We start from the raw sequence: 24,419 nt of genomic DNA, 5'->3' as shown, positions 1-24,419 counted from the left end.
CATATAAATACAACTCACACACCTGACTCGCAACATAATAGCCAAGATACCACTTTGCAAATCTATAGCCCAAAAATAATAGGCTAATTCCCAAAAGACAGCTTATTTCACACAATCAACTACAGTTATTGCTCTCTCTTTATACAACTAGTTGTTTTCATACACTATTATGTACAATTGCTGAAGCAGTCCAACAAGATAAAAGAAAAATAAAAACTTGGTAAATGAATTGCAGAATCCCTCCAACGCGTACAAATATTTTTTATACAGCACATACACGAAAAAGAAGAAGAGAAGGAAGTGTCAAATTTTCGTGGAGGCCTCTTACACACTAACAATGTATATACATCCTTATAAACTGAAAAGATATATAATTATACAACATTATACACAAATATACACATTTATACACAATTATACAATATTGTATAACTTGTGTAAACATGTACACAATAGTGTATAAGAGGTGTTTATATATTCATATACACAATTATACACTATTATACAGTGTTTATACAAGCTGCTACATAGTTATGATTTTTATCCAAGCCTCGAGTTGTAGTAGAAGGTATGGGATGATTCAACTTGTCCATAGGTTAGCAATTTTGCACCAACGATTCGGAATTCAACGCCAGATATGATACATCCAATTTCAGATTCGGGACTTCAAGGAGGACAACACACATATAACAGGAATTAATAACTTGCGATGAGCCAAGAAGGTCAACAAGACTCCACGCAAGTTATGTACAACATGAGCTAAATAGGGTAAGAGCTTCAAATCTTGGCCATTTTCGATTGGACTATTAGGCCAAGTGACAAGGGCCATAACTCTTTCTTTAGATTATAATTACTCCTGAAAAGGGGGGGGGGGACATATGCCAATTTGGTTCTTTCTTCTTTTTTTACTTTTTTGCTTTATTCATCAACTCAATAAAATTACAGTTGCAAATGGTCGAAGTTATGGAACTTTCTTAGCAGAGAATTGGTAATTAAATTAGTGGGAACTTCGTCTTTCTGGAGGTCCAATAAATAGCTGTGTCTCTACATCCATTGTCTGTCTCTGAAGATGTTCTTCTTCTTGTCGATCAATAAATAAAGGCAGCGGTCGGACCTCATACTGAAAAATAGAGAATATTTAGGTTTTGTTAAATAGCATTGAAATAGTACTCATAAAAAATGGAGACAAGTGAACACTACTAAATAGAACATTTTACAATACAAACTGCAACTCCATGAAGACGCAGAGTGTGAGATGTATAGGATTTCACTACCCTGGCCAGATGTCTCGGGTTTAAACTCTAGAAATGAAATAATTCCCCTTTTAGGACCTTACCATGGAGCGAATTCAAATAAATCTGGACCTCTAGCTTGAGGGCACCAGACTCCACGTGGGAAACCAAAAATAAAATAAAAATGCGTGAAGATACTTACACAAATTGTGTTGGTTCCAGCAACAAAAGAAGGTGCAATACTTCACAAGTTGTAATTAAGTTGTAACAGTTCTATCGAAGTCCTAACTATTTTCGAAAATGATTCAAGGCATTGAGCTTTTCTTGATGGAAAAATGAACTAGGTTCATTCCAAGTAGTACATGAATTTCTTAGTTTCATGTATTAGGAAACTAATACTAAGATATATGTTTGTTTTTAATCATGAAATGGGGAAGAAGAAAAGTTTAATATAAAATTAAGGTACACATGCATTCTAAAAGAAGTTTTATAAATACTTTGACACTGCGAGACCTCTCTATAAAAGCATCCCTATATAACAACACTACACTATAAAAGCCAAGCTTTTTCGGAACCAATTTTTGTGTTATTTTATAATATATGTTCTCTATAACAGCACTTCGCTATAACATCCCGGAACAAAAGAGACTGTTATAGAGAAGTTTGACTGTATAGTAATTTTTTATAAGTCAAGTTGAAAACTTTCCTCCACTTGCCTTCAAAAGAAAAGGACTGATTTGAGAGTCTCCTCCCCGTACTTCTAAGTTCTAACAGTGTGTTTGATAAAGAGTTTGAATGTAACCTATTGCAATAAGATGAAGTATATATACTGACAGTATAAAATTCGTGTATACAAGTAAAATCTATCTGCTAAGAATATAATAGTGGAGGCAACAAATTAAAGGTTAACTTCCGTTAAGGTTCCATAGCTTATAAGCCATCGTTCGAGAATCAAAACCAGAATCACCTTACTTCTGCATTTCTCTGTATATATGGTTGTTGCGGAAGCCAAATGTATATAGTGTGAATAAGTCACAATTACTATACCAAAAATTATGACAGCCACCAAATAATAAATAAGACAATAAAGCAACAATAAAGGGAACACCAGAATTTACGAGGTTCGGCTAATTTTGCCTACTCCTCGGACACAACCAATATTTTATTTCACTCCAAAAATACAAGTGAAATAATACTAAAGAGAGAAGATACAAATGCCTTAAACAGATGAGAAGGCAAATGAGAGGTGTATTTAAATCCTAAACATTAAGCCTTCTTTTATAGGGGGAAAATCCCCCCAACTTGGCTAACCCACCGATGTGGGACTTTGCCAAATTCAACAAATCTCCACCTTGGCAAAATTCCACATCTTCAATCTTCTCTCAATAACAAATTTTGGTTGTGTCTTCATCTTCAATCTTCAGTGTTCAACAATGTTGATCAAATCCAAACAATGTTGAAACTTGACCGCAGTCACCACTTTTGTCAGCATATCAGCAGGATTCTCTGTAGTATGAATTTTCTTCACCGTGACTCCACCTTCTTCTATGATTTCTCGTACGAAATGATACCGAACATCAATGTGCTTCGTCCTTGCATGATAAACTTGGTTCTTCGCTAATTGAATAGCACTTTGACTATCACAAAAAATTGTGATACCTTTTTGTTCAACACCAAGCTCCTTTAGCAATCCTTGAAGCCAAATTGCCTCTTTCACAGCCTCTGTAATAGCCATGTACTCTGCCTCTGTTGTAGACAAAGCAACTGTTGACTGCAAAGTAGACTTCCAACTAACTGGTGCCTTTGCAAAAGTAAACACATAACCAGTAGTTGATCTTCGTTTGTCCATATCACCCGCAAAATCTGAGTCACAATATCCAACTACAGACTGATTGTCTTCCTGCTCAAAAACTAACCCGACATCTACAGTATTATGAATATACCGTAGAATCCACTTCACAGCTTGCCAATGCTCCTTCCCTGGATTGTGCATATATCTGCTAATAACTCCAACAGCTTGTGAAATGTCAGGCCTTGTGCAAACCATTGCATACATCAAGCTACCAACAACATTTGCGTATGGTACCTTTGACATATACTCTCGTTCAGCTTCATCCATTGGCGACATAGTAGTACTTAGCTTAAAATGGGAAGCAAGTGGAGTACTAACTGGCTTAGTCTTGTCATCTATGCCAAAACGTTGAAGTACTCTCTTCAAATATTCCTTTTGAGATAAACAGAGTTTCTTTGAACGTCTATCTCTAATTATCTCCATGCCAAGAATTTTCTTTGCCTCACCCAAATCCTTCATCTCGAACTCCTTCTTCAGTTGAATCTTCAACTTATCAATTTCTTCCGAATTCTTGGAAGCTATCAACATATCATCAACATATAGGAGAAGATATACAAAGGAACCATCTTTAAGCTTGTGCAAATACACACAATGATCGTATTTGCTTCTCTTGTACCCTTGCCGCAACATAAACTCGTCAAATCGCTTGTACCATTGTCTAGAAGATTGTTTCAATCCGTACAACGATTTTTCAAGTTTGCACACCATATTTTCTTTTCCAGCAACTTTGAATCCTTCTGGCTGAGTCATGTAGATTTCCTCCTCCAAGTTTCCATGTAAAAACGCAGTTTTTACATCCATCTGAACTAGTTCCAAATCCAATTGTGCTACCAAAGCCAACATAATTCTAATGGAGGAATGTTTTACAACTGGAGAAAACACTTCATTGTAATCAATTCCCTCCTTTTGAGCATATCCTTTGGCCACCAATCTTGCTTTGTAGCGAACATCTACTTGGTTAGGAAATCCTTCCTTCTTTGCAAATACCCATTTGCACCCAATTGCTTTCTTTCCCTTCGGGAGATTGGCCAATCTCCATGTATGATTCTGATGAAGGGACTGTATTTCATCATTCATGGCAATCCTCCACTTATCTTCTTCTGAACTTTGGACAGCGTCTTTATAAGTAGTAGGAACATCATCAGCTACAATTGAGGTTGCACAAGCAACCGTCTCTATGAGACGAACAGGTTTCGTTATTGTTCTTTTTGGCCTGCTGGTTGCTATTGATTCAAGTTGTTGTTGAGGTTCCTGAGTTGGAATCTCCTCTACTGGCTCTCCTTCCAGAGGGTAATCTTCATTTGTTTCCTCCTCTGCTTCTTGTGTAGGAAAAATAAATTTTCCCTCAAACTCCACCTGCTTAGAAGCACCTTCATTTTGTTTGGTATCTTCTGTTACCTTATTTACCATAGCAGATTCATCAAAGGTAACATCCCTGCTGAATATTACTTTCTTTGTCATAGGACACCATAAGCGATATCCTTTGACTCCAGAAGTAATTCCCATAAAAATAGCCTTCTTTGCCCTTGGATCCAATTTTGACTCTGTCACATGATAATATGCAGTTGAGCCAAACACGTGCAAAGAGTCATAATCTACAGCAGGCTTTCCATACCATTTTTCAAATGGTGTCTTGCCATCAATAGCAGCAGATGGTAAGCGATTAATGAGGTGGCATGCATATGTAACTGCCTCAGCCCAAAATTCTTTGCCCAAGCCAGCATTGGACAACATACACCGTACCTTCTCCAGCAAGGTCCGGTTCATACGTTCTGCCACTCCATTCTGTTGTGGTGTATGTCTAACAGTGAAGTGTCGGACGATGCCATCATTTTCACAGACCTTATTGAAATGATCATTTTTGTATTCACCTCCATTGTCTGTGCGAATACACTTGATCCTCCTGCCTGTCTGATTCTCCACCATCGTCTTCCATTTGAGAAAAATTCCCAACACTTCATCTTTGCTCTTCATTGTATACACCCATACTCTTCGGGAAAAATCATCAACAAAGGTTACAAAATAGTGCTTCCCACCCAATGAAGGTGTTTTGGAAGGACCCCAAACATCAGAGTGTACATAATCCAAAATGCCTTTAGTATTATGGATCGATGTACCAAATTTAACCCTTGTCTGTTTCCCTTTAACACAATGCTCACAAAACTCCAAGTTGCAAGCCTTGACTCCTTTTAACAATCCTTGATCTGATAGAGTTTTCAAGGATTTTCCTCCAGCATGTCCCAAGCGCATGTGCCATAGCTTGGTTGCTTCTGCCTCTTTGTCGTCACTGGATGTCACTGTCGCTGTCCCAATAACTGTACTGCCACGATAGCGGTACATATTATTATTCTTCCGATTAGCCTTCATTACCACTAGTGCACCGGAGCATACTCTCATCACTCCATTTTCTGCAATGATTTTGAACCCTTTTGATTCAAGGGCTCCCACAGAGATGAGATTCTTCTTCAAATCTGGTACATATCGAACATCTGTTAATGTTCTGATCATTCCATCGTGGTTCCTTAATCGTATTGAACCAATCCCATATGAGGTAAGAGGGCTGTTATCCGCTGTGTGAATAATTCCATATTCTCCTTCTTGAAAATCCACGAACCAGTCCCTGTTGGGACACATATGATAGCTACAAGCCGAGTCCATCAACCATATGTCTGATGATGTTGATGACTCTGTTGTAACTAATGAGAAGTCTGAATCATCACAATCAACTACATTTGAATCCATAATGGCCTTTCCATTGTTATGTTTGGCCTTATTCTTCAACTTCGGACAGTCTTTCTTCCAGTGCCCCTTTTCTCGACAAAAGGCACATTCAACTTTGTTGGGTCTGGATCTTGACTTGGATCTTCCCTTCTTTGTCCTCGTTTGATTTTGAGGACGACCCCTCACAAACAGTGCTTCTCCTTCTCCGCCCTTCTGTTTTTCTCGCTTTCTTTGTTCATAGCTGTACAAAGCCGAACAAACTTCTCTGAGAGAAATTTCGTCATTTCCATGGAGTAGAGTAGTTTCAAGGTGCTCGTACTCATCAGGAAGTGACGCCAACAACATTAAGGCCAAGTCACCATCATCATAAGTTGTATCCATATTTTGCAAATCTGTGACCAACTTATTGAAACTGGTGATATGTTCATTCATCGTGGTACCAGGAACATAGGTGAAGTGAAACAGTCTCTTCTTCATGTACAATTTATTTTGACTGTTTTTCTTCAAAAATTTATCCTCCAGTGCTTTCCATAATTTACTTGCAGAAGTTTCCTTTGTGTATGGATATTTCTGCTCTCTAGCAAGGTAGGATCGAATGGTACCGCAAGCAACACGGTTGATAATTCTCCAATCTTCTTCTCCAATAACATCTGGTTTCTTTTCTTCAATGGCCAGATCTAGCCCTTGTTGAAAAAGGACATCTAGAACCTCGCCTTGCCACATCCCAAAATGTCCGGACCCGTCAAATATTTCGACCGCAAATTTCGCATTTGACACAATTCTTGTCATAAGCGAAGATGCCAATGATGACGTATTGTTGACACTTGATGTAGATTCTTCTTGTTTATTGTCTCCCATCTTTGACACAAATATTATTTAATAGCTGACGACACAAATCAAGATTATTTCCTTTCTGGTGTGGAAGATCAGACTAAGCTGCAACCACAGAGCATACTCAGACAGAACCTTGACTCAGTTACCAAGATAAATCTTTTCTGATGTGGAAGATCAGACTATGCTGCAACCACAGAGCATACTTAGACAGTACCTTGGCTCTGATACCAATTGTTGCGGAAGCCAAATGTATATAGTGTGAATAAGTCACAACTACTATACCAAAAATTATGACAGCCACCAAATAATAAATAAGACAATAAAGCAACAATAAAGGGAACACCAGAATTTACGAGGTTCGGCTAATTTTGCCTACTCCTCGGACACAACCAATATTTTATTTCACTCCAAAAATACAAGTGAAATAATACTAAAGAGAGAAGATACAAATGCCTTAAACAGATGAGAAGGCAAATGAGAGGTGTATTTAAATCCTAAACATTAGGCCTTCTTTTATAGGGAAAATTTCACAACCAAAATGGCTATCCCACCGATGTGGGACTTTGCCAAATTCCACAATGGTCGCATTTTGGACCAAATATCGGACCATGGGTTGCTACTCTGAGCTACACCATATATAAATACATTAACATAGATTTTAAAAACACATGTTCCCTTCCATTTTATTTGGGTACCAAATTTCTTATTAGTCCATATTCTTAAAAACTACTCCCTCTGTTCCAGTTTATATGAACCTATTTCCTTTTTGATCCGTTCCAAAAAGAATGTCCCCTTTCTAAATTTGGTAACAATTTCAGAGGCGAATCCAGGAATTTGAAAGGATGGGTGCACCAAACATCTTCAAAGTAGGGGTGTATATAGGTCGGGTCGGTTCGGATTTTTTCGTTACCAAACCAAACCAATAGTGTCGGGCTTTTAAATTTATAAACCAAACCAAACCAATAAAGTCGGGTTTTTAATCTTGGTTTTCGTGTTTTTTCCCAGTAAAGTCGTAATAGCACAAAATATGTAACTTGTTCTCCAAATATTTATTTTAGTCATAATAGGATACAAATATATAATATATTTTTCAAGAAAATAAAATAATAATAATATAAGATGAGTCATAACTCATAACATTGTACTAAAATATTCAATAACAAAGATAATAAAATCGCACAAAAAAATATTACTAATTAATACACCACCAATGATATTATGTAGATCACTCTTTATGAAAGAAAACAAATAACTGAGATTAATAATAAAATAAGAAATAAAAATATACCTGCTTAAGAAGTACAAAAACTGGGAAGATCCTTGCGCTGGTAATAGAGATTCAAAAATACCATTCTGAAATTGCAAGATTATAGCGATATGAACCGAAAGAGGGCCAGATGATACACTGATTTGGGGTTTAGAAAAAGAGAGAGAGGGAGGGAGACGCAATTTACTTTTGAGTTTTGGCGTGAATCACTGAATTGGGATTGAGATTTGGAGGGAATAATTGATATTTGGCATTAAAAAGCTAAAAAGAAATAATACAATGATGCTATCGTGAAAAATAATAAAAGTGAGGAATGGGTAGGGGTGAGCATCATCAGTTCAGTTCGGTTATGAATATTATCGGTTTAGCATATCGGTTATCGATTTATAAATTTGATAAACCGATAAGATATATAACAGTTATCGGGTATTGGTTAATCGGTTATCGATCATTATCGGTTCGGTTATCAGTTTATCCGATAAGATAACTCAATCTAGATTTAAACAAAAAAGAAAAAACAATTCATTGGAGTTAAGCAAAAAAGAGAAGAACTGAAACCTACAATAGAACCGAAACAATTTCAAACCCCAAAAAAGAAAGGAAAGGATCAGCTCTTGGAATTTATTTTTCTGAGAAGTCAAATTGTAACAGCCCAGCCCGCTAGTGATATTGTCCGCTCTGGGCCTAGGCCCTCACGGGTTTAAAATGCGTCACTAGGGTCTAAGACTTATTATCTTATATACCCAGCATCACTCTTGTGTTTTGCCGATGTAGAACTCTGTCTAAAGTTTGGGGTATTACATACACCCGCCTAACCGGGATTTGCCTAAACTCAGTTGAACTCTGACCCACCATCGGCAAGGCTGACACAAGAGTGGCTCTGATACCATCTGTAACAGCCCAGCCCGCTAGTGATATTGTCCGCTCTAGGCCTAGGCCCTCATGGGTTTAAAATGCGTCACTGGGGTCTAAGACTTGTTATCTTATATACCCAACATCCCTCTTGTGTTTTGCCGATGTGGGACTCTGTCTAAAGTCTGAGGTGTTATACAAACTTGCCTCTAACAAAAAATCTGCTTAACTTAATCAAACCCCGTTAGCACGTTAAGTTCTTGAATTTACTTTATTTGCTAGTCAACCCAAAAAGATTTTTAAAACACTGAATTCATCAAATCACATAAGAAAAGTCACAAAGAAACACTAATTAAACAATTGATTTCAACATTATTACCTTCAAGATTACAACTTTTTATAACTAAAAACACAATCGGACACATAAATAGGAAAGAATGAAGTGAAGCCCTAACATATGTATATACTTAAGGATAAAGTAGTAATTTCATTAATTCTTATTGGATTATCGGTTAACCCATTAATAAAATTGGCAAACCAATGCCCGAACCGATAACTCAATAGTAAAAAAATTCTAAACCGTTACCGAACCATTAACCCAATAACCTAATACCGATAACCCAATAAATAATTAACGGTTCGGGTTATCGGTTTTACCCGATATATTCCCAGCCCTAGGAATGTGGGCCAGTTGAGGAAATAAAGAAAAGGCCCAACTAGTGCACCTTTGACCCATTTTTGACCATGGGGGCCAACATATACTTTTATAAATATTAAGTGAATTATCTATATAATTAAATTAAATTTTGTGAGATTGGCATGGGTCACCGGCATCGCCATTTGTTAGGCAGATCCGCTTCTGAACAATTTAGTTTTAACTTACAATTCCACCCTTAACGAGAAACTTTTATAACCATACAAATACTCTGGCCCCTTTTTGACTTATTTAGGACCACAAATTCCAAAAGCCTTCATTTTTTCTTAAAATACGAGCCCAGTCAAGCAGGTTCACATAAATTGGAACGGAGGGAATAATACATTTCCATATTTTCTCAATGAGAAACTTTTATAGTCAGATAAATGACATAGGACGTTTAATTAAGATCACAAGTAGTTCCATTAAGTTTTGTAGCCACATAACTGTTATGACATGTTTAAAATCACAAATTTTAAAAAAAAAATCTTTCTTAAATTTCGCGTCGAGTCAAACTATGTTAAGCAAATTGAACCAATGAAATAACAGATATGTATATTAAGGGCGTTGAAATTGAAGTAGTAACTCACCTCTTTCCGCAATTCTGCATTTTCCTCCATTAGGACTTTTTCCTGGGACAAGAGAATAAGGAAATTCTGAAGCAATTAGTACGTGAATGATCTCACAGTTATCTTGAACTGAATTTATATGTAAATAGAATAAATAAAAACAGATTTTATGGATATAATAAAGTATGTATTTACCTCGTCCTTTAGAAGAGCAATCTGTTCCCTGAATAGCTGGTTCTGGAAATAAAATAGAAGATGGCAGAATAATATTCCCTTGTCAAAGATTCACTTTAGATTACTAATTTGGTACGAGTGAACATCACATAATAACCTATGTTGCTCCAACTCTTCAAAATTGCCACGGGATGGGTGTCGGATCTTCCAATATTAGTGTATTTTTTATGGAACAAAATTAAATATAGCAATGTAATAATATATAATATTGTACCTTTCTTGCCCTAATGTTTCTTAAACTTCGCTCTAACTGTTCTTCTACCTTTTCCAGTTCATCAATGGAGCAAGAATCTAAATCTTCTCCTAGAATCCTTCTGCAGTGAAAAAGAAAAACACAAGAAACTAATAATATTTCAGAATCATATATATGCCAATTTATTACGCAGCTTGTAATACAAGGATGAAGTTAATTATTATTTTATTGCTTAGCTTGAAATTATGACAATGCAGTATTGGGAAGTAGTAGAGATGAAACCTTTTAGAGTTTTCAAGAAGCTCCAGCTTCCTACTCATAGTAGCAACTTCCTCTTTCAAATGCTGCAAAGCAATTTAAAGAAGACGTAGCGTTCAATAACATTTCTATGGCTAATTCCGAGCTTTCTTCGGCAAGATCAATTAATAATGAAAAAGGAAATGCATCTAACAAAAAGTAGCTAGTATTACAAAGTTTGAGGTGCGTGTTGAAAACGTAATTAAGTAAATAAAAGTGTGCTCTTTTTAAAGCTTAAGCGTGTAGATGAGATGGACATACACTTCAACATGATATCAGAACATACAAAGGTCCTGAATTCGAGTCTCACTGTCATCTATTATCAAAAAGAATTTTCTCGTGCATGACTATTAAAATAGAATATATCAAGCTCGCACGTGTTGAACTCTCTCCGATAGCTTAAGCTTTTACATGCGATGGTCAGACACTTCAACAAAAAACTCAATCGCGGATTCCTATATTAAGGAGTAACCATATTAGAAATTCATTTGTTAAGAGAGATAAAGATTGTCTCTGTCCAAAATTTTCCGTCCTTGTGATATATTTGCCAGATTTTCTGTACTTGTTTTTCGAGGTTTTAGGTTCAAGTTCGTTTCAGAGATCTTTTGCTCCTATACTTAATATCTTAATGCTGTTTCCTTTTTTTTTTCTTTTACACTGCCAGAATTTGTTGATATTGTCCAATTAGGGTTATGAGATTATTATGTTTCTTGCATATGTTCTTTCCGGCTTCTTTTATAATTTAGTATCTCAGTATCTGCTTGAATTTGCCAATCTGATTAGTGATTACATTAGATTTCTTACCGTTTGCTACAGTTTCATGTTTGGCTACTAAAGATAATTTTATGGTTATTTTACCACAACTAAATCCCAAAGCTCGATTACGAACAAAACACTACTGGTCCATAGTCAAGTATTATCTCCTACCGTAAATATGGGATAAGATCTTTAAGTTTAAATTTTTATCTGTTCAAAAAATTAAGTTTTGTAAAAAATAGATACATTAGATAGCAAAATGCTGGCGAATAGCCAGATTTTCAAATTTGCGGGTTGCAAATTTTTGTGATAAAATCTTGATGGATGGGTAGAATTTGTCAGAAAATCCGATCACCATAACTTATCATGTGAAAGTTTCACCAGTGCGTTGTTGTTTCAAAATTGGTCCAAATCAACTCCAAAATTGTATTCAGCCTTCTAATTATACTAATTCAAACTATTTTCAATGGTTAAATTCAACTCGAACCTTGAGAAATTAATAGACTCACTTTGTCTTAATTATTCAACATTATATTAAGTGTTTTTAAACCTCAATAAATCAAGCAATGATGTTCTTCAATTTTCTACAAACTAATTCAAAACAATTAGCGATATAAGCTAAATGGAACATTACTCACGTGCACCCAATTCCAATTATAAATAAAGCAATGAGTTTTTAATTTTCTACAACACAGATATCTCTTTCTTTTTCAATTGTAAGTGTGTGCGCATGATAATTTTAAAGAATAAGACATAGAAGGAAGAAGAAGGAGACGAAGAAGAAGGAAGAATAAGGGAGAAGGAGTAGCTAGAAGTTGTGGCAGAAATCTATTCGTAACATGATCAAAAGTATACCAATCTTTAAGAAGGACAACCAGTGAAATTACTTGTGTAATATTCAATGATTTTAACATACTTCTAACGTCATGATCCAGGTCCAACTGGTAAGGTATTGTACTGGGGCATTTGCATTTATACTCGCTTTTTGTGTCACGTTTTAACTTGTGCCCGCTTTACAAAAAAATTTGCAAGCGTACCCTCTTTTCCGCGTAACTTCAGCATTCAGGGTTGAATTAGTAAAGACAATCACGCAAAACTTCAGCATTCTAGTAGCCGGGCCTGAAGTTCAGCTCTAGAGCTGAAGTTTTTGTTTTGTAACTGGCGAACTTCAGCTCTTTTTGTTTGTAACTGGCGAACTTCAGCTCTAGAGCTGAAGTTTTTATTTGTAAGAGCTGAAGTTTTTATTTTGTAACTGTTTGTTTGTAACTGGCTTTTTGTTTGTAAGTTTCAGCTCTAGAGCTGAAGTTTTTGTTTTGTTACTGTCAAACTTTAGCTCTAGAGCTGAAACTTTTGTTTGTAGCTGTAAGCTTCAGCTCTAGAGCTGAAGTTTTTATTTTGTAACTGTCGAACTTCAGCTCTAGAGCTGAAGTTTTTGTTTGTACTAATGTTTTACTTGGCTCTCCTCTTCTGGAGTCGGAATTTTTTTAATCACTTGACTGCTTTTCCTGTACTTAGCAAATACAGCTATAATCACTGGTGATTTCATATGGATAACTCTTTGTACTTTTTGTAGCCAAAATGAGAGTAGTTAATCTGTCATTTATCCTTAATTATGGTGGTTCTTTGTTTAGGCGAAAAGTTGCTACAAATTACTTGGCCTACTTGTCATAATTGTGTTTGTGTACGTATATCTTCCCTTCAAATATGTTACTCCATTCTACTTCATCACAGGTTGCCGTTTTTGAGCTCAATAGATGACTCGTTCCACTTCATGAAAAATCTGAACAAACAGCTAAGTTAAATCCATAACTATGCTTACGTAAAAGAATATTAATTGAGACAAAACGAAGAAGAAATAATCTGCACCAACAGCAGCAGAAGAAAGAAGAAGAAAACGAAGGAGGAGGAGGAGGAGAAAGGGGGCTGAAGTTATTTAAAAAGTGGGTACAAGTTAAAAAATTTTAAAAAAATAGATATAGATTAAATAAGGACGACCAAATAGGACACTCCGTGCAATTTTTACATTATCTGCGACTTTTGGGCTTCACGGTCCCTTGGGCTTTAATCAACAAGGCACCTCAATAGGTGAAACCTGAATATATTTCCCATTATATATATGCCCTCTAACCTTGTGGGATTTACCTAAGACAAGTCAACAACTAACCTCCTTTCAAGTTCAAACAATTACCTTATAAGTAACCTGATTGGATAAATTTTTTTCCGTTGATACATAGAACTTAAAACTCTTATAAAATACATATGCAGCATATAAACAAGGCATAAACCAAAAGAATACTAACCTCTGTAGTCTGTTCAAGTAATATTTTCTCATGTCTCAAATTCTTGTCATTCTTCTGATAACGTTCTATTGTCTTGTTAGTACTGTGCAAAGGAAAAACATGAAAGGAACTCACACTGTTAGTTCTCCAACATGTTAAAATGATGGAACACAGTATGAGGTGGTATATACAAATCATTAACCTAACTGTGATAGACTTTTCGAAGGGTTTGTACTAGCTCAAATCCTTTGATAAGATGAATGCTTTGAATGGGAAACTGAAGATTAATAATGTTGCCTCACATTCATCCAACCTATCAATTCAATGTCAGGTGTGTAATAAGGTGATCATTCTAGCTCCAATGAGTATTATATTGCCATGCATGCTACAACAGATGTAATCATGCTTTTCCAGTCTAACTCTAAATAACAAATGACAGTAAAGATGTGTTAAAGCTATAATTACGGTTGACAAAATGTGTTAAAAGATATAATTAAGTAAATAAAATGTGTTCCTCTAATTGTTTAAGCGTTTAGAATATTGTTTGAATTAATGCATTTCTTGGATATTATCCTTAACTTCTGTCTTTTCTAGGAGTATCATTTGCTTGCTCAATATTATCTCTTAATCTTCAACAAGTCTTTTGGGAATTTGTGATGCAAATATCTTGTTAGTTGTGCAAGACTCTTGAATTATTTTTTGAATAGTATAAATAGAGATGTATTTAGCGGTTTTCATCAGCTGGCCTTAAGTAGTCAAACACAGGTTGAGCTTCTTTATAAGAATAAATGTTTTCAGCTGAGCTAGCATTCCCTATATATTTTCTTCCTTTCTTTCCATCAAACAAGAGCAGTTTTCGATCTTAACCTGGGGTTAGGTGAAGAAAAATCATGATATCAAACACAAAAGAAGGTGTTGATTCTTCAGTTGTTTTTACTCCAATTTCTTATGGAAATGACTTCAAATACTGGAAGATTGGAATGACAACTTCAATCTGAAAGCTAAAAAGGCTTATGGAATATTATTGCAAAGAGCAAAGTTGAAAAATCTTGAGGCGATGTGTCGCAAATATGCAAAAGCCTTAAGCAAAGATCAAATGGGAGTCTCAAGAGCATTTTTTGCAAAACTTGCTACATGTGATACTGCAAAGTAAGCTTGAGAGTCTCTGGAAGCTGAGGTATATGGCGATGAAAAGGTACACACGCACTATCAATCCTCAAACTCTTAGAAGTGAGTTTCATAATTTGAAGATAATAAATCTGAAGAAATAGATGAATATTGCACAAGAGTCATGAATATTGTCAATGAAATGAGAAATCTTGATGATGAAATTTCTGACCAACAAGTTGTGAAAAAAATTCTTATTAGTATTACCAAAAAATATGAGTATATTTGCTATCACTAAGGAGATGAAAGATCTTTTTAAGTTGGATCGTTTCGAGCATATGAGAAGCAGATAATTTTTTTTTTGTGGGAATCAACTTAAAGAGACCATTTTGGAAAGAAAAAAAAAAGCAGCACGGTACACGAAGCATTCCGATTTCGTATTTGCAACACCTGATACTGGACATAAGAGCTGAGGGGCTGAATTTTAGTCTCGTTTTCATATCTTTGAACCGTAGGCTCAGTGAGGCAATTTTAAAGAGGGATATTCATCTACAATCATTAGATAAGTGATTTTGATCAATTTCCAACTATTTTACATGATTATATATGAGATTTAATATCAATTTTGTGAAAATCAAAGTGAAATTTTGAGAAACTTTGTCAATGTTTTGAAAAATAAGAATATGAGTTTTGAGAGTCGATTTGGACTCGGATTTTGAAACAAAACACATATATGGACTCGTGAGCTTATGGGTAGTCAGAATCTACCCTTAGACTCGGTTTTTGATCGGATGGTGGGGTTGACTTTTGTTGACTTTTGAGGAATTGTGCAAATACCATAACTTTGTTTATTATAATTGATTTCTCTTGCATTATTTGATGTTGTCGATTTTGGTTAGATTTGAGCCGAACGAAGGTGAATTATAAAGGAAAAGCTATTTTAGAGTATTAATTGAGGGTTTTTGAGGTAAGTATCTTGCCTAATTTTGTGAGGGGAAACTTCCCGATAAGGAATGGTTTGTTTGCACGATTTGAGCTACATGAAAGACGTATACTCGAGGTGGCGAGTATGTACACGGCCTTATATGTGGAAGTTTGACCGGTTTAGACTCTTAGGATTTTAATGCATACTAAATTGAAGTTGCTCTATCATGTTATGTCCTCCATTATTAAATTCGCTCTTATATGCCTTATTTGAAGTTGTTGGTTCATGTTCTATCTTTTGCTGCCAAATATACTCATACACACTTTAATTATAATTGTTGCCTCTTTATTGTTACATGCTATCTCTTCCGTTATTGATTATTCTCAATTGAAGTTATTGTTATATGTTATCTCGTTCGTAGTTGATTATCCTTATTTGATGTCGATGTTACATGTTATCTCTCCTATTGTCGAACTACTCTTACTTGAAGCCATTATTACTTGTTATGTTTTTCAATGTTTAGCTTATTCTTCCGTTTCATTGTATTGTTGTGATTCCTGTATTGATTTACTTGTCGTACCCTCGTGTTATTGTTGTTTTGGTTGTACTCGATGTTGTTGAGCCGTGAACTGTGTGGTTGTGGTATTGAAAATATTGTTATAGAAACATTATGGTATATGGGGACATGTGGTGCGCATTATCATTTTATGTTGTTATGTTTTGGCACATGTGGTGTTGTTGAGAGAATTGTCGAGGTGTTTGCACGCGAATTGTCCGTGCTATTATTATTGTTGATATTTGCATATGTGGCATGACAAGGCGGGCTATATATGTTGGATTTGCGCATATGGCGAGACAAGGTCGGATAATTATTATGCGCATGAGGCGAGACAACGAGGGCATTTACTTTATTATTACGCATGTAGCGAGACAAGGGGGTTATGTTGGGATGATTTGTGATGGCCTAGGGCATTATCATTTATGATATTGGTGTGTTGGTGTGCCTATCTTGTGTGAGTCATGCATATTACATGTTTTGTTGTGTTGTTCCCAATGTGCCATTCGTCGTCCCTGATCTTACTTGTCGTCTCAAACTGTGATAGTACACTTGCACAAGCATAATCTGTCACTTATATCAATCCATAAATATGAACCTCGATGTTTGTTGATCATTTATATGTATTCTTGTATACCTGCCTTCTATGCATGAGTTGTACTTTTGGCACATGAATTGTCCGGGCGTATATGAGATATTATTACTTTTGGCACGTGAGATGTCCGTGCGGATATGAGATATTGTTACTTTTGGCACGTGAATTGTCCGTGCGGATATGAGATATTGTTACTATTAGCACGTGAGTTGTCCATGCAGATTTGAGGTATTAATGGTATTGGCGCGTGAGTCGTCCATACATCACGTGAGTTATCCATGCGGTTGTGATTGGTAATACGGGCACAAGATGCCAAGTGATTAGGGTTCGTGATTTAGGACCCGTGATTTATGATTATAAGGTGTGGTACCTCGATGACATTCTTGTATAAAACTTGTGTGAGAGAGGTTGATTATGGGATTTCACTGGGCTTAAACTGTATTCTGCTTACTTTACGGTATTGTTACTTGTTTGCTCCTTGTTGCTAAATATTGCTTCTAGTATCCATTTGCAAGTATCGTATTGTTATTCTTACCATGTTTAGCTTTATACTAATATTGTTCCCTGTTAGTTTTATATTCATACTTGTACAGGTTATTATGTCTAGTAGGTTTCTTGACTGTTTCTCGTCACTACTCCACCGAGTTTAGTCTTGATACTTATTGGTTACTGCTGTGATGTACCCATGCTATGCTTGCTGCACATTTTTGTGCAGATCTAGGTACTTCAGAGCGCGTTGGTCATTAGTTAGCTGATTTCGAGTTACGACGGAGACTTAAAGGTATACTTGCCATTGTCTTCGCAGGCCTCGAAGTCACCTGGCCTTCTGAAGTTTTATTTAGTTATTGTTTACTTCTATTCCAAAGAGTGATGTATTTGATATTCTTAGTTAATCTTAGAAAGGCTTATGACTTGTACTACCGGTGTTGGGATGTTGTATATTTACTTTGAATTATTGGATTTGTATAAAAATTTCCGTTTCTTGTTTAATAGATGATTGGTTAAAACATGTTATTAATTCAGTAAGTGTTAAGCTTATCTAGTCTTACACTAGGTGCCATCACGATTCCTAAGGAGGGATTTTGGATCGTGACAAGTCCTTCACTCGACCCCAAGGCAAAGGTACCCAAAGCAAATGGGTATGTATAGACATATATAAACCCCTCTCTGGAGTAGGTAACTCGTTCTACCCCCATATGGGGTGAGGATTTCGACATTGGAGCATTTGTGATCCTCCTTCACAGTGGGGATACTAGAGGGTCGAATGGAGGAGGGGTACCTGCGAACTGGCCAAAACCTGCTACTTTGCGAATTTGCAGAGACGGTTTGTTCTTGGAGATCGGATGCGGTGTTGAGATGAAGTGGTATGATGGTGTTAACAGTTAGAGGATCAAACTCAACGTCAACCTCTTTGTTCTTGTTTTTCTTGGGGCCTCCAACGGAGAGAAGACTAGAACTTTCGAAGATAGCAGTGTAAGAAGACATGATGGTAAAAGGTTAATGAAGAAGTTCTTGCTGAGAAAGTTGAATTTTGTAAAAAGGTTCTACGCAAATGTTGAGAAAGGAGAAAGATTTATAAAAGTAGTGAAAGTTAAGAAGTAAAAATGATGAGCAACAGAGAAGTTATAGACGTCAAAAATCATAGTTATGACCGTTCAGGAACTTTCCGACAAAAAAGAATTCTTATTTACCTAACGATTATACTAAATTATGTCACCGGAAAGTAGGAGGACTATCTGTATGAGGTATAATTGGTTGATAACACGTGGTCAAATAGTAAGGTGACACGTGGAACTGAAGATAGGAAAAAAATAAGGCAAAAGATAACTGGTATCGGGTGCAAAGTATGTAATTGGTGCAGGATGTATCCTAAAGGAAGCATAGCCGATAATAAAGGTTCAAAGATTTGACATTGGATAAAATTTAATGAGCAGTCATTAAAGAGAATATTTGCATTCAAAGCCGTTCGTTATGCACCCATCAATAGCGCTTTATTCTCATTCAAGAAGAATTTGATTTGCGGATCTTGTCTTCCTCAATAGAACTATAAATAGGAGGATTAACATCCATTATAGGGGATGAAACATTTTGCACACAAACCAGTACTTTACTATTTTACGTTCAATCTAATTGCTTTTTTCATCGCTTTATCAGGGCTTTCACTCTATTCTTGGAAAGACCGAGTTCGGAGTCAGGCTCGTTATTTTCTTTAATAACATCAGTTAATTTAATTTTTGTTCATTATTTGTTTATCGTTTTTTGGATCAAATCAATCCGCTTGTCTATAAACGATGCTATAAATTCAGCTGTACCAATTTACGGGTAAATAAAGAATCTTGATTGTTATTATTGCCAAAAAAAAAAAGATTTTTTGTCTTGATATTAAATCTTCATTTCTAAATGAAAAACTTGAAGAAGAAATTGTGTTGAGCAACCTCAAGGGTTTTTATTCAAGGGTGTGGGGGGAGGGGGGGAAGTGTATATGCTAAAAAAAGTTCTTTATGCATAAAAGCAAGTGCCAAGAGCCTAGTACAGTAAAATTGATACATACTTTAAAAAAAAAAAAATTCAGAAAAGTGAAATTGGAAGCAAGAAAACGACAACATTCTCATTGTTTGTCTCTATGTGGATGCTTTGATTTTTATAGGAAATAACCTGAAAATGATGCAAATATTTGTATACAGTAAAAATCGGTCTCAAAAGATGAGTGAATTAGGAAGCAATATATATCAAGGGCGATAAATTAGCAGTGATTCAATTATGTTCACATCGGATACAAACTTGTGGCCGGATAAGATATTGACACTGGATACAAATTTATGACCGAATAAGAAGCAATTCAAGATTATTAGCCTTTATTACTCTTTATTATTCTTTACTACCTTTTATTACGTTTTATTGTAGCATTAATATCAATGATTAATGAGGCATAATTGGTAGACAATGCAACCCATAGCTCTAGCATAAATAGAAGCTTACATTCTATTGTAAAGGAGGGGAAATACCGATAGCTAAAGACTAAAAAATTTTCTCTCATTCTATTGAGCTTTATACATGTGTTGTCAAGATTTTTCAATTATTCTTGATCTCGGTAAAAATATGCTAGAGCCCATTCTTGTTTTTTTCTCAATTATTCTTATTTTATTCGCTTATGTTCTTCATTATTTTATTTAATTAGATCAATTTAATCCATGTGTCTATAAACCACGTTACAAATTCAATTGTAGCGTTTTTCCAGTAAACAAAACTCAAGCAGGATATGATGCAAACCTAGAAATGAGCGATCTTAGATAGCTAGATTATTTTGTGCGCATTGAAGTTTCTCAATTGAAAAAAGAGGTTTTTATCTCGGAAGAAGTATACTAAAAGTATTCTTATCTTCACAAATTTAAAATAACGAATTGCAGGTCTGTGGTCACACCATTAGCAGCAAATAAAGGTTAAGGAAAGATGATGGAGCCAAGAAAGCTAATATCTCACTTTATAGGAGCTTGATTGGAAGCCTGCTATATCATATTTTAACAAGACCTGACATTATGTTTGTTGCTAGTTTATTGTTCAGATTCAAACAAGCACCAAAGCAAGTGCATTTTTAAGCTATAAAGAGAGTGTTACACTACTTGCAAGGAATAGTGGCGACTGATAAACTTGGTGTGTACGAACAGAAGCAAATTTAAATGCATTACATTTCCGTACACATGAGGCAAGTTACCTGAAGGTTGGTAATTAAGATAAAAACTTGATATTTTATGACAAAATGTACCAGTTATATCTACCAGTGAAGAAATAAAATCAATGTGTTAAAGAAGATATTTAACTTTAGTGAAGCTCCTGGACCCCAACAAAATTCAAATTTGGTAAGTATAAGAGGAGTACTATGTACAAGGAATTTTTTGACTATCAATAGCTGGTAACTTATCTTGTTATTTAGATCGATTATTTAGATTAATAGTCTTAGTAATGATCATCCCAATGGGGCATCTGTAATGCTTCTACTTAGTAATGAAAATTAAAATTCCTTTTAACCAAAAATAAGATAATTAATTTGACTTTTATGAGTGGTTGGTTACATGTTAACATTTAGGTGGTCTATCCGTCAGTTTATAGGAGTTAAACTCCCTTACTTTTCCATGACATCAGTGCTTTGTTGGAGAAAGGAAATATTTAGCAGAAGTTGATTTCCACTGGGGTTATTTAGCACTAAGTTGTGATATAAACAGGCAAAAAGTGGGTGGGGTATTAGAAATAACGATTGTGTAGAAAGTACAATTTCCCTTGAGGCATAATCATATTATATTCCAAAAACAAAGGCACAAATAGCACCTTGTCACATACTTCAAAATTGGCTTTCTTGTTTGAAGAGCAGTATGCTACATATTTTACAGAAAATTGTCTAGAGTTTGTACAAGATACGGCTTAATCAAGAAGTGTACAGATTATTCAGTATATTAATAATTCATGTACCACGATCATAGGTCCTTGAGGACCAAAAGAAGAAAGAGGAAATTGCAAGAGAGAAAGATATAGTACGAAGACAACTCGATGCACTAAGCTCCCGCTATTTGCGGGGTCCGGGGGCGGCCACAAGAGTCTATTATACACAGCAGGCTGTTTCCACGGGAAAGATATAGTTGGAGAATGAAGAGAAATCCACAAAAGAAACTAGAAGGAAAGATTATTGGACTCAAAGGAATTAGAAATAGAAGAAGGGTCCCTTTTGCACAGTGAAGTTGTGATCATTGTACTTGGTACTTGTTGCATTAAATCCTAAAGGGCGGTTAGTTAATTCGTAAGGATCTTTTGTATATACATTTAAAAACAAAAAGTTGAAGAATAAGATTATTCTTTATTAATTATGTAGCAAAAGAATAGATGTACCTGGAACTTGAGAACTCATAAAGCTTTCCTTTTTGAGAAAAAACCATAAGGCTAACTTCTGCATCACACAAAACTGAGAGCTCAAATGCCTTCTTAAGAAGCCCACTTCTCCTTTTAGAGAAAGTCACTTGTCTGCTTGTTGCATTTTCAATCCTTTTTATCTGAGTTTTTCCCCTCACCATTTTTGAGACAACTTAATCGTCTGTTCAATTTCAAGTCAAAAATCTCGGCTAAAACAAATTAATTAAAATGAACCCAAAGAAATCTTGAAGTCCTAGCAATTCATGGGAAGTTTCCAAAAATAGAAAGGTTCTAAATCAAGAAGTGGATGACACAAAACCCTCACCTTTTTGCGATGTCTCAGATCTGAAAGATGAACAAAAAAGGAAGCAAATTTGGTAGGTCAAGACTAAATTAAGAGTAAAGACTTAAGACTGGCAAAGGAAACCCTAGCTAGCTAAAACACAATTTGCTGACCAGGCAAAGGAAATGAAGAGCAAGCATTGATTTGTTAAGACTTTTGTGCTACTGTATTATCTTTCCCTTTTGAGTTCCAGCCAGTGGATGGACTCTATATATATAGTAAAAAGACATAAAGGAAAGAACCCCTCTTATGTCTTTTTCTACTTTTAGTAAACTTACCAGAGAGAGGCCGGTACTAAAAACACTTCCAAAGTAAGAGATAAGAATAAAATAAGTATATGGTTGGCAACAAGAGAGAATGATCATGACTATTTAATTCGTTGAGACGCTCTCTGGGACCCACAACTATATATTTCATATTCGAAATACATTGACTAGACTACAACAACAACAACAATTACACAGAAAAATCCCACAAAGTGGGGTATGGGGAGGGTAATGTGTACGCAGACATTACCCCTACCCTGATAGGACAGAGAGGCTGTTTCCGATAGACCCTCGGCTCAGAAAAAAGAAAAAGAGAAGGAGACAATTCATTAGTAACTCCAGTAGAAACCATAATAGTAGCAGAAGCATAACAACCAAAAGATAAATGACATGCAATAACAGTAACCAGTAACTAAGGCCCGGGGCTAAGATAAACAACAAGGATAGTGTGGATTCAACATAAACTGCAAGCTATCTAAGATCAACCCTAATCCAACCCGACCTCACCCCCGGTATGAAGTACGCAAAGCTCTACTACCCCCTAACCTACAACCCTAATGCTTGACCTCCAAACCTTCCTATCAAGGGCCATGTCCTCAGAAATCTGCAGTCGTACCATGTCCTGCCTGATCACTTCTCCCCAATACTTCTTAGGCCTCCTTATACCTCTTCTCGGACCCACCACGGCTAACCGCTCACACCTCCTTACCGGAGCATCAAGGCTTCTCCTCCGCACATGCCGAACCATCTAAGTCTCGCTTCCCGCATCTTGTCATCCACAGGTGCCACGCCCACCTTCTTCCGAATATCCTCATTCCTAATCTTGTCTATCCTAGTGTGCCCGCACATCTACCTCAACATCCTCATCTCTGCTACCTTCATCCTCTGGATATGGGAGTTCTTAACCAGCCAACACTCTGCCCCATACAATATGACCGGCCTAACCACAACTCTATAAAACTTACATTTGAGTAACGGTGGTACTTTCTTGTCACACAAGACTCCCAATGCAAGCCTTCATTTCATCCAGCCCGCCCCTATACGGTGAGTGACGTCCTCGTCGATCTCTCCGTCCCCCTGGATCATCGACCCAAGATGTTTGAAGCTATATCTCTTGGGGATGACCTGTGATCCAACCTCACATCCCTGCCTACTTCCCTCGACTCAGCGCTAAACTTGCAGTCTAGGTACTCTGTCTTAGACCTGCTCAATTTGAAACCCTTAGACTCGAGGGTCTGTCTCCAAACCTCCAATCTCTAGTCAACACCGACCCTCGTCTCATCTATTAGAACTATGTCATCAGCAAATAACATACACCATGGGACACCCCCTTGCATATAGTGTGTCAATGCATCCATCACCAAGGCAAATAAGAACGGGCTAAGCGTAGAGCCTTGGTGTAATCCCATAACAACCGGGAAATGCTCCGAGTCGCCTCCCACAACCCTAACCTTAGTCTTAGCTCCATCATATATGTCCTTGATTGCTCTTATGTAGGCTACCGGCACGCCCTTTGCCTCAAGACATCTCCAAAGCACCTCCATGGGGACTTTGTCATACGCTTTCTCCAAGTCAATAAACACCATGTGTAGATCCTTCTTCCTATCCCTGTACTGCTCCACCAACCTCCTAATAAGGTGGATAGCTTCCGTAGTGGAACGACCCGGCATAAACCCAAACTGATTGTCGGATATAGACATCGTCTTCCTCACCCTCACCTCCACCACCCTCTCCCAAACTTTCATGGTATGGCTAAGTAACTTGATACCCCTATAATTGTTACAACACTGGATATCACCTTTGTTCTTGTACAACGGTACCACTGTACTTTACCTCCACTCCTCTGGCATCCTCTTCGTCCTAAAAATTACATTGAACAACCCAGTCAACCACTCCAATCCTGCTCTACCCACACACTTCCAAAACTCAACCGGGATTTCATCTGGCC

The 24,419-nt window shown here is 36.4% G+C and overlaps 1 protein-coding gene across 5 annotated transcripts; it reads right to left on the bottom strand.

The window, feature by feature from the left end:
• Positions 1-204: 204 nt before the first annotated feature.
• LOC104248126 (MADS-box protein SOC1-like) lies at positions 205-22,480 on the bottom strand. Of its 5 annotated transcripts, none has more exons than XM_070160658.1 (9): positions 22,319-22,480; positions 22,188-22,207; positions 21,842-22,043; positions 13,802-13,883; positions 10,731-10,792; positions 10,470-10,569; positions 10,217-10,258; positions 10,043-10,084; positions 205-1,120 (listed from the first exon to the last, which is right to left on the bottom strand). In XM_070160658.1, exons 3-9 carry the CDS (start codon positions 22,021-22,023, stop codon positions 998-1,000), a joined length of 633 nt encoding a protein of 210 aa, XP_070016759.1. In that variant the 5' UTR covers positions 22,024-22,043; positions 22,188-22,207; positions 22,319-22,480; the 3' UTR covers positions 205-997. The 5 variants fall into 5 exon arrangements, with proteins under 5 accessions (XP_070016759.1, XP_070016760.1, XP_070016758.1 ...); XM_070160659.1 differs by having other exon boundaries at positions 21,842-22,071; positions 22,319-22,479; XM_070160657.1 differs by having other exon boundaries at positions 21,842-22,071; positions 22,188-22,479.
• Between the last annotated feature and the right edge of the window lie 1,939 nt (positions 22,481-24,419).

The sequence above is a fragment of the Nicotiana sylvestris genome, chromosome 10 (genome assembly GCF_000393655.2).
Source record: "Nicotiana sylvestris chromosome 10, ASM39365v2, whole genome shotgun sequence".
NCBI classification, from domain to species: Eukaryota; Viridiplantae; Streptophyta; class Magnoliopsida; order Solanales; family Solanaceae; genus Nicotiana; species Nicotiana sylvestris.
Note: the sequence above shows the minus strand (reverse complement) of the source record. Positions and strands in the feature narration are given on the sequence as shown.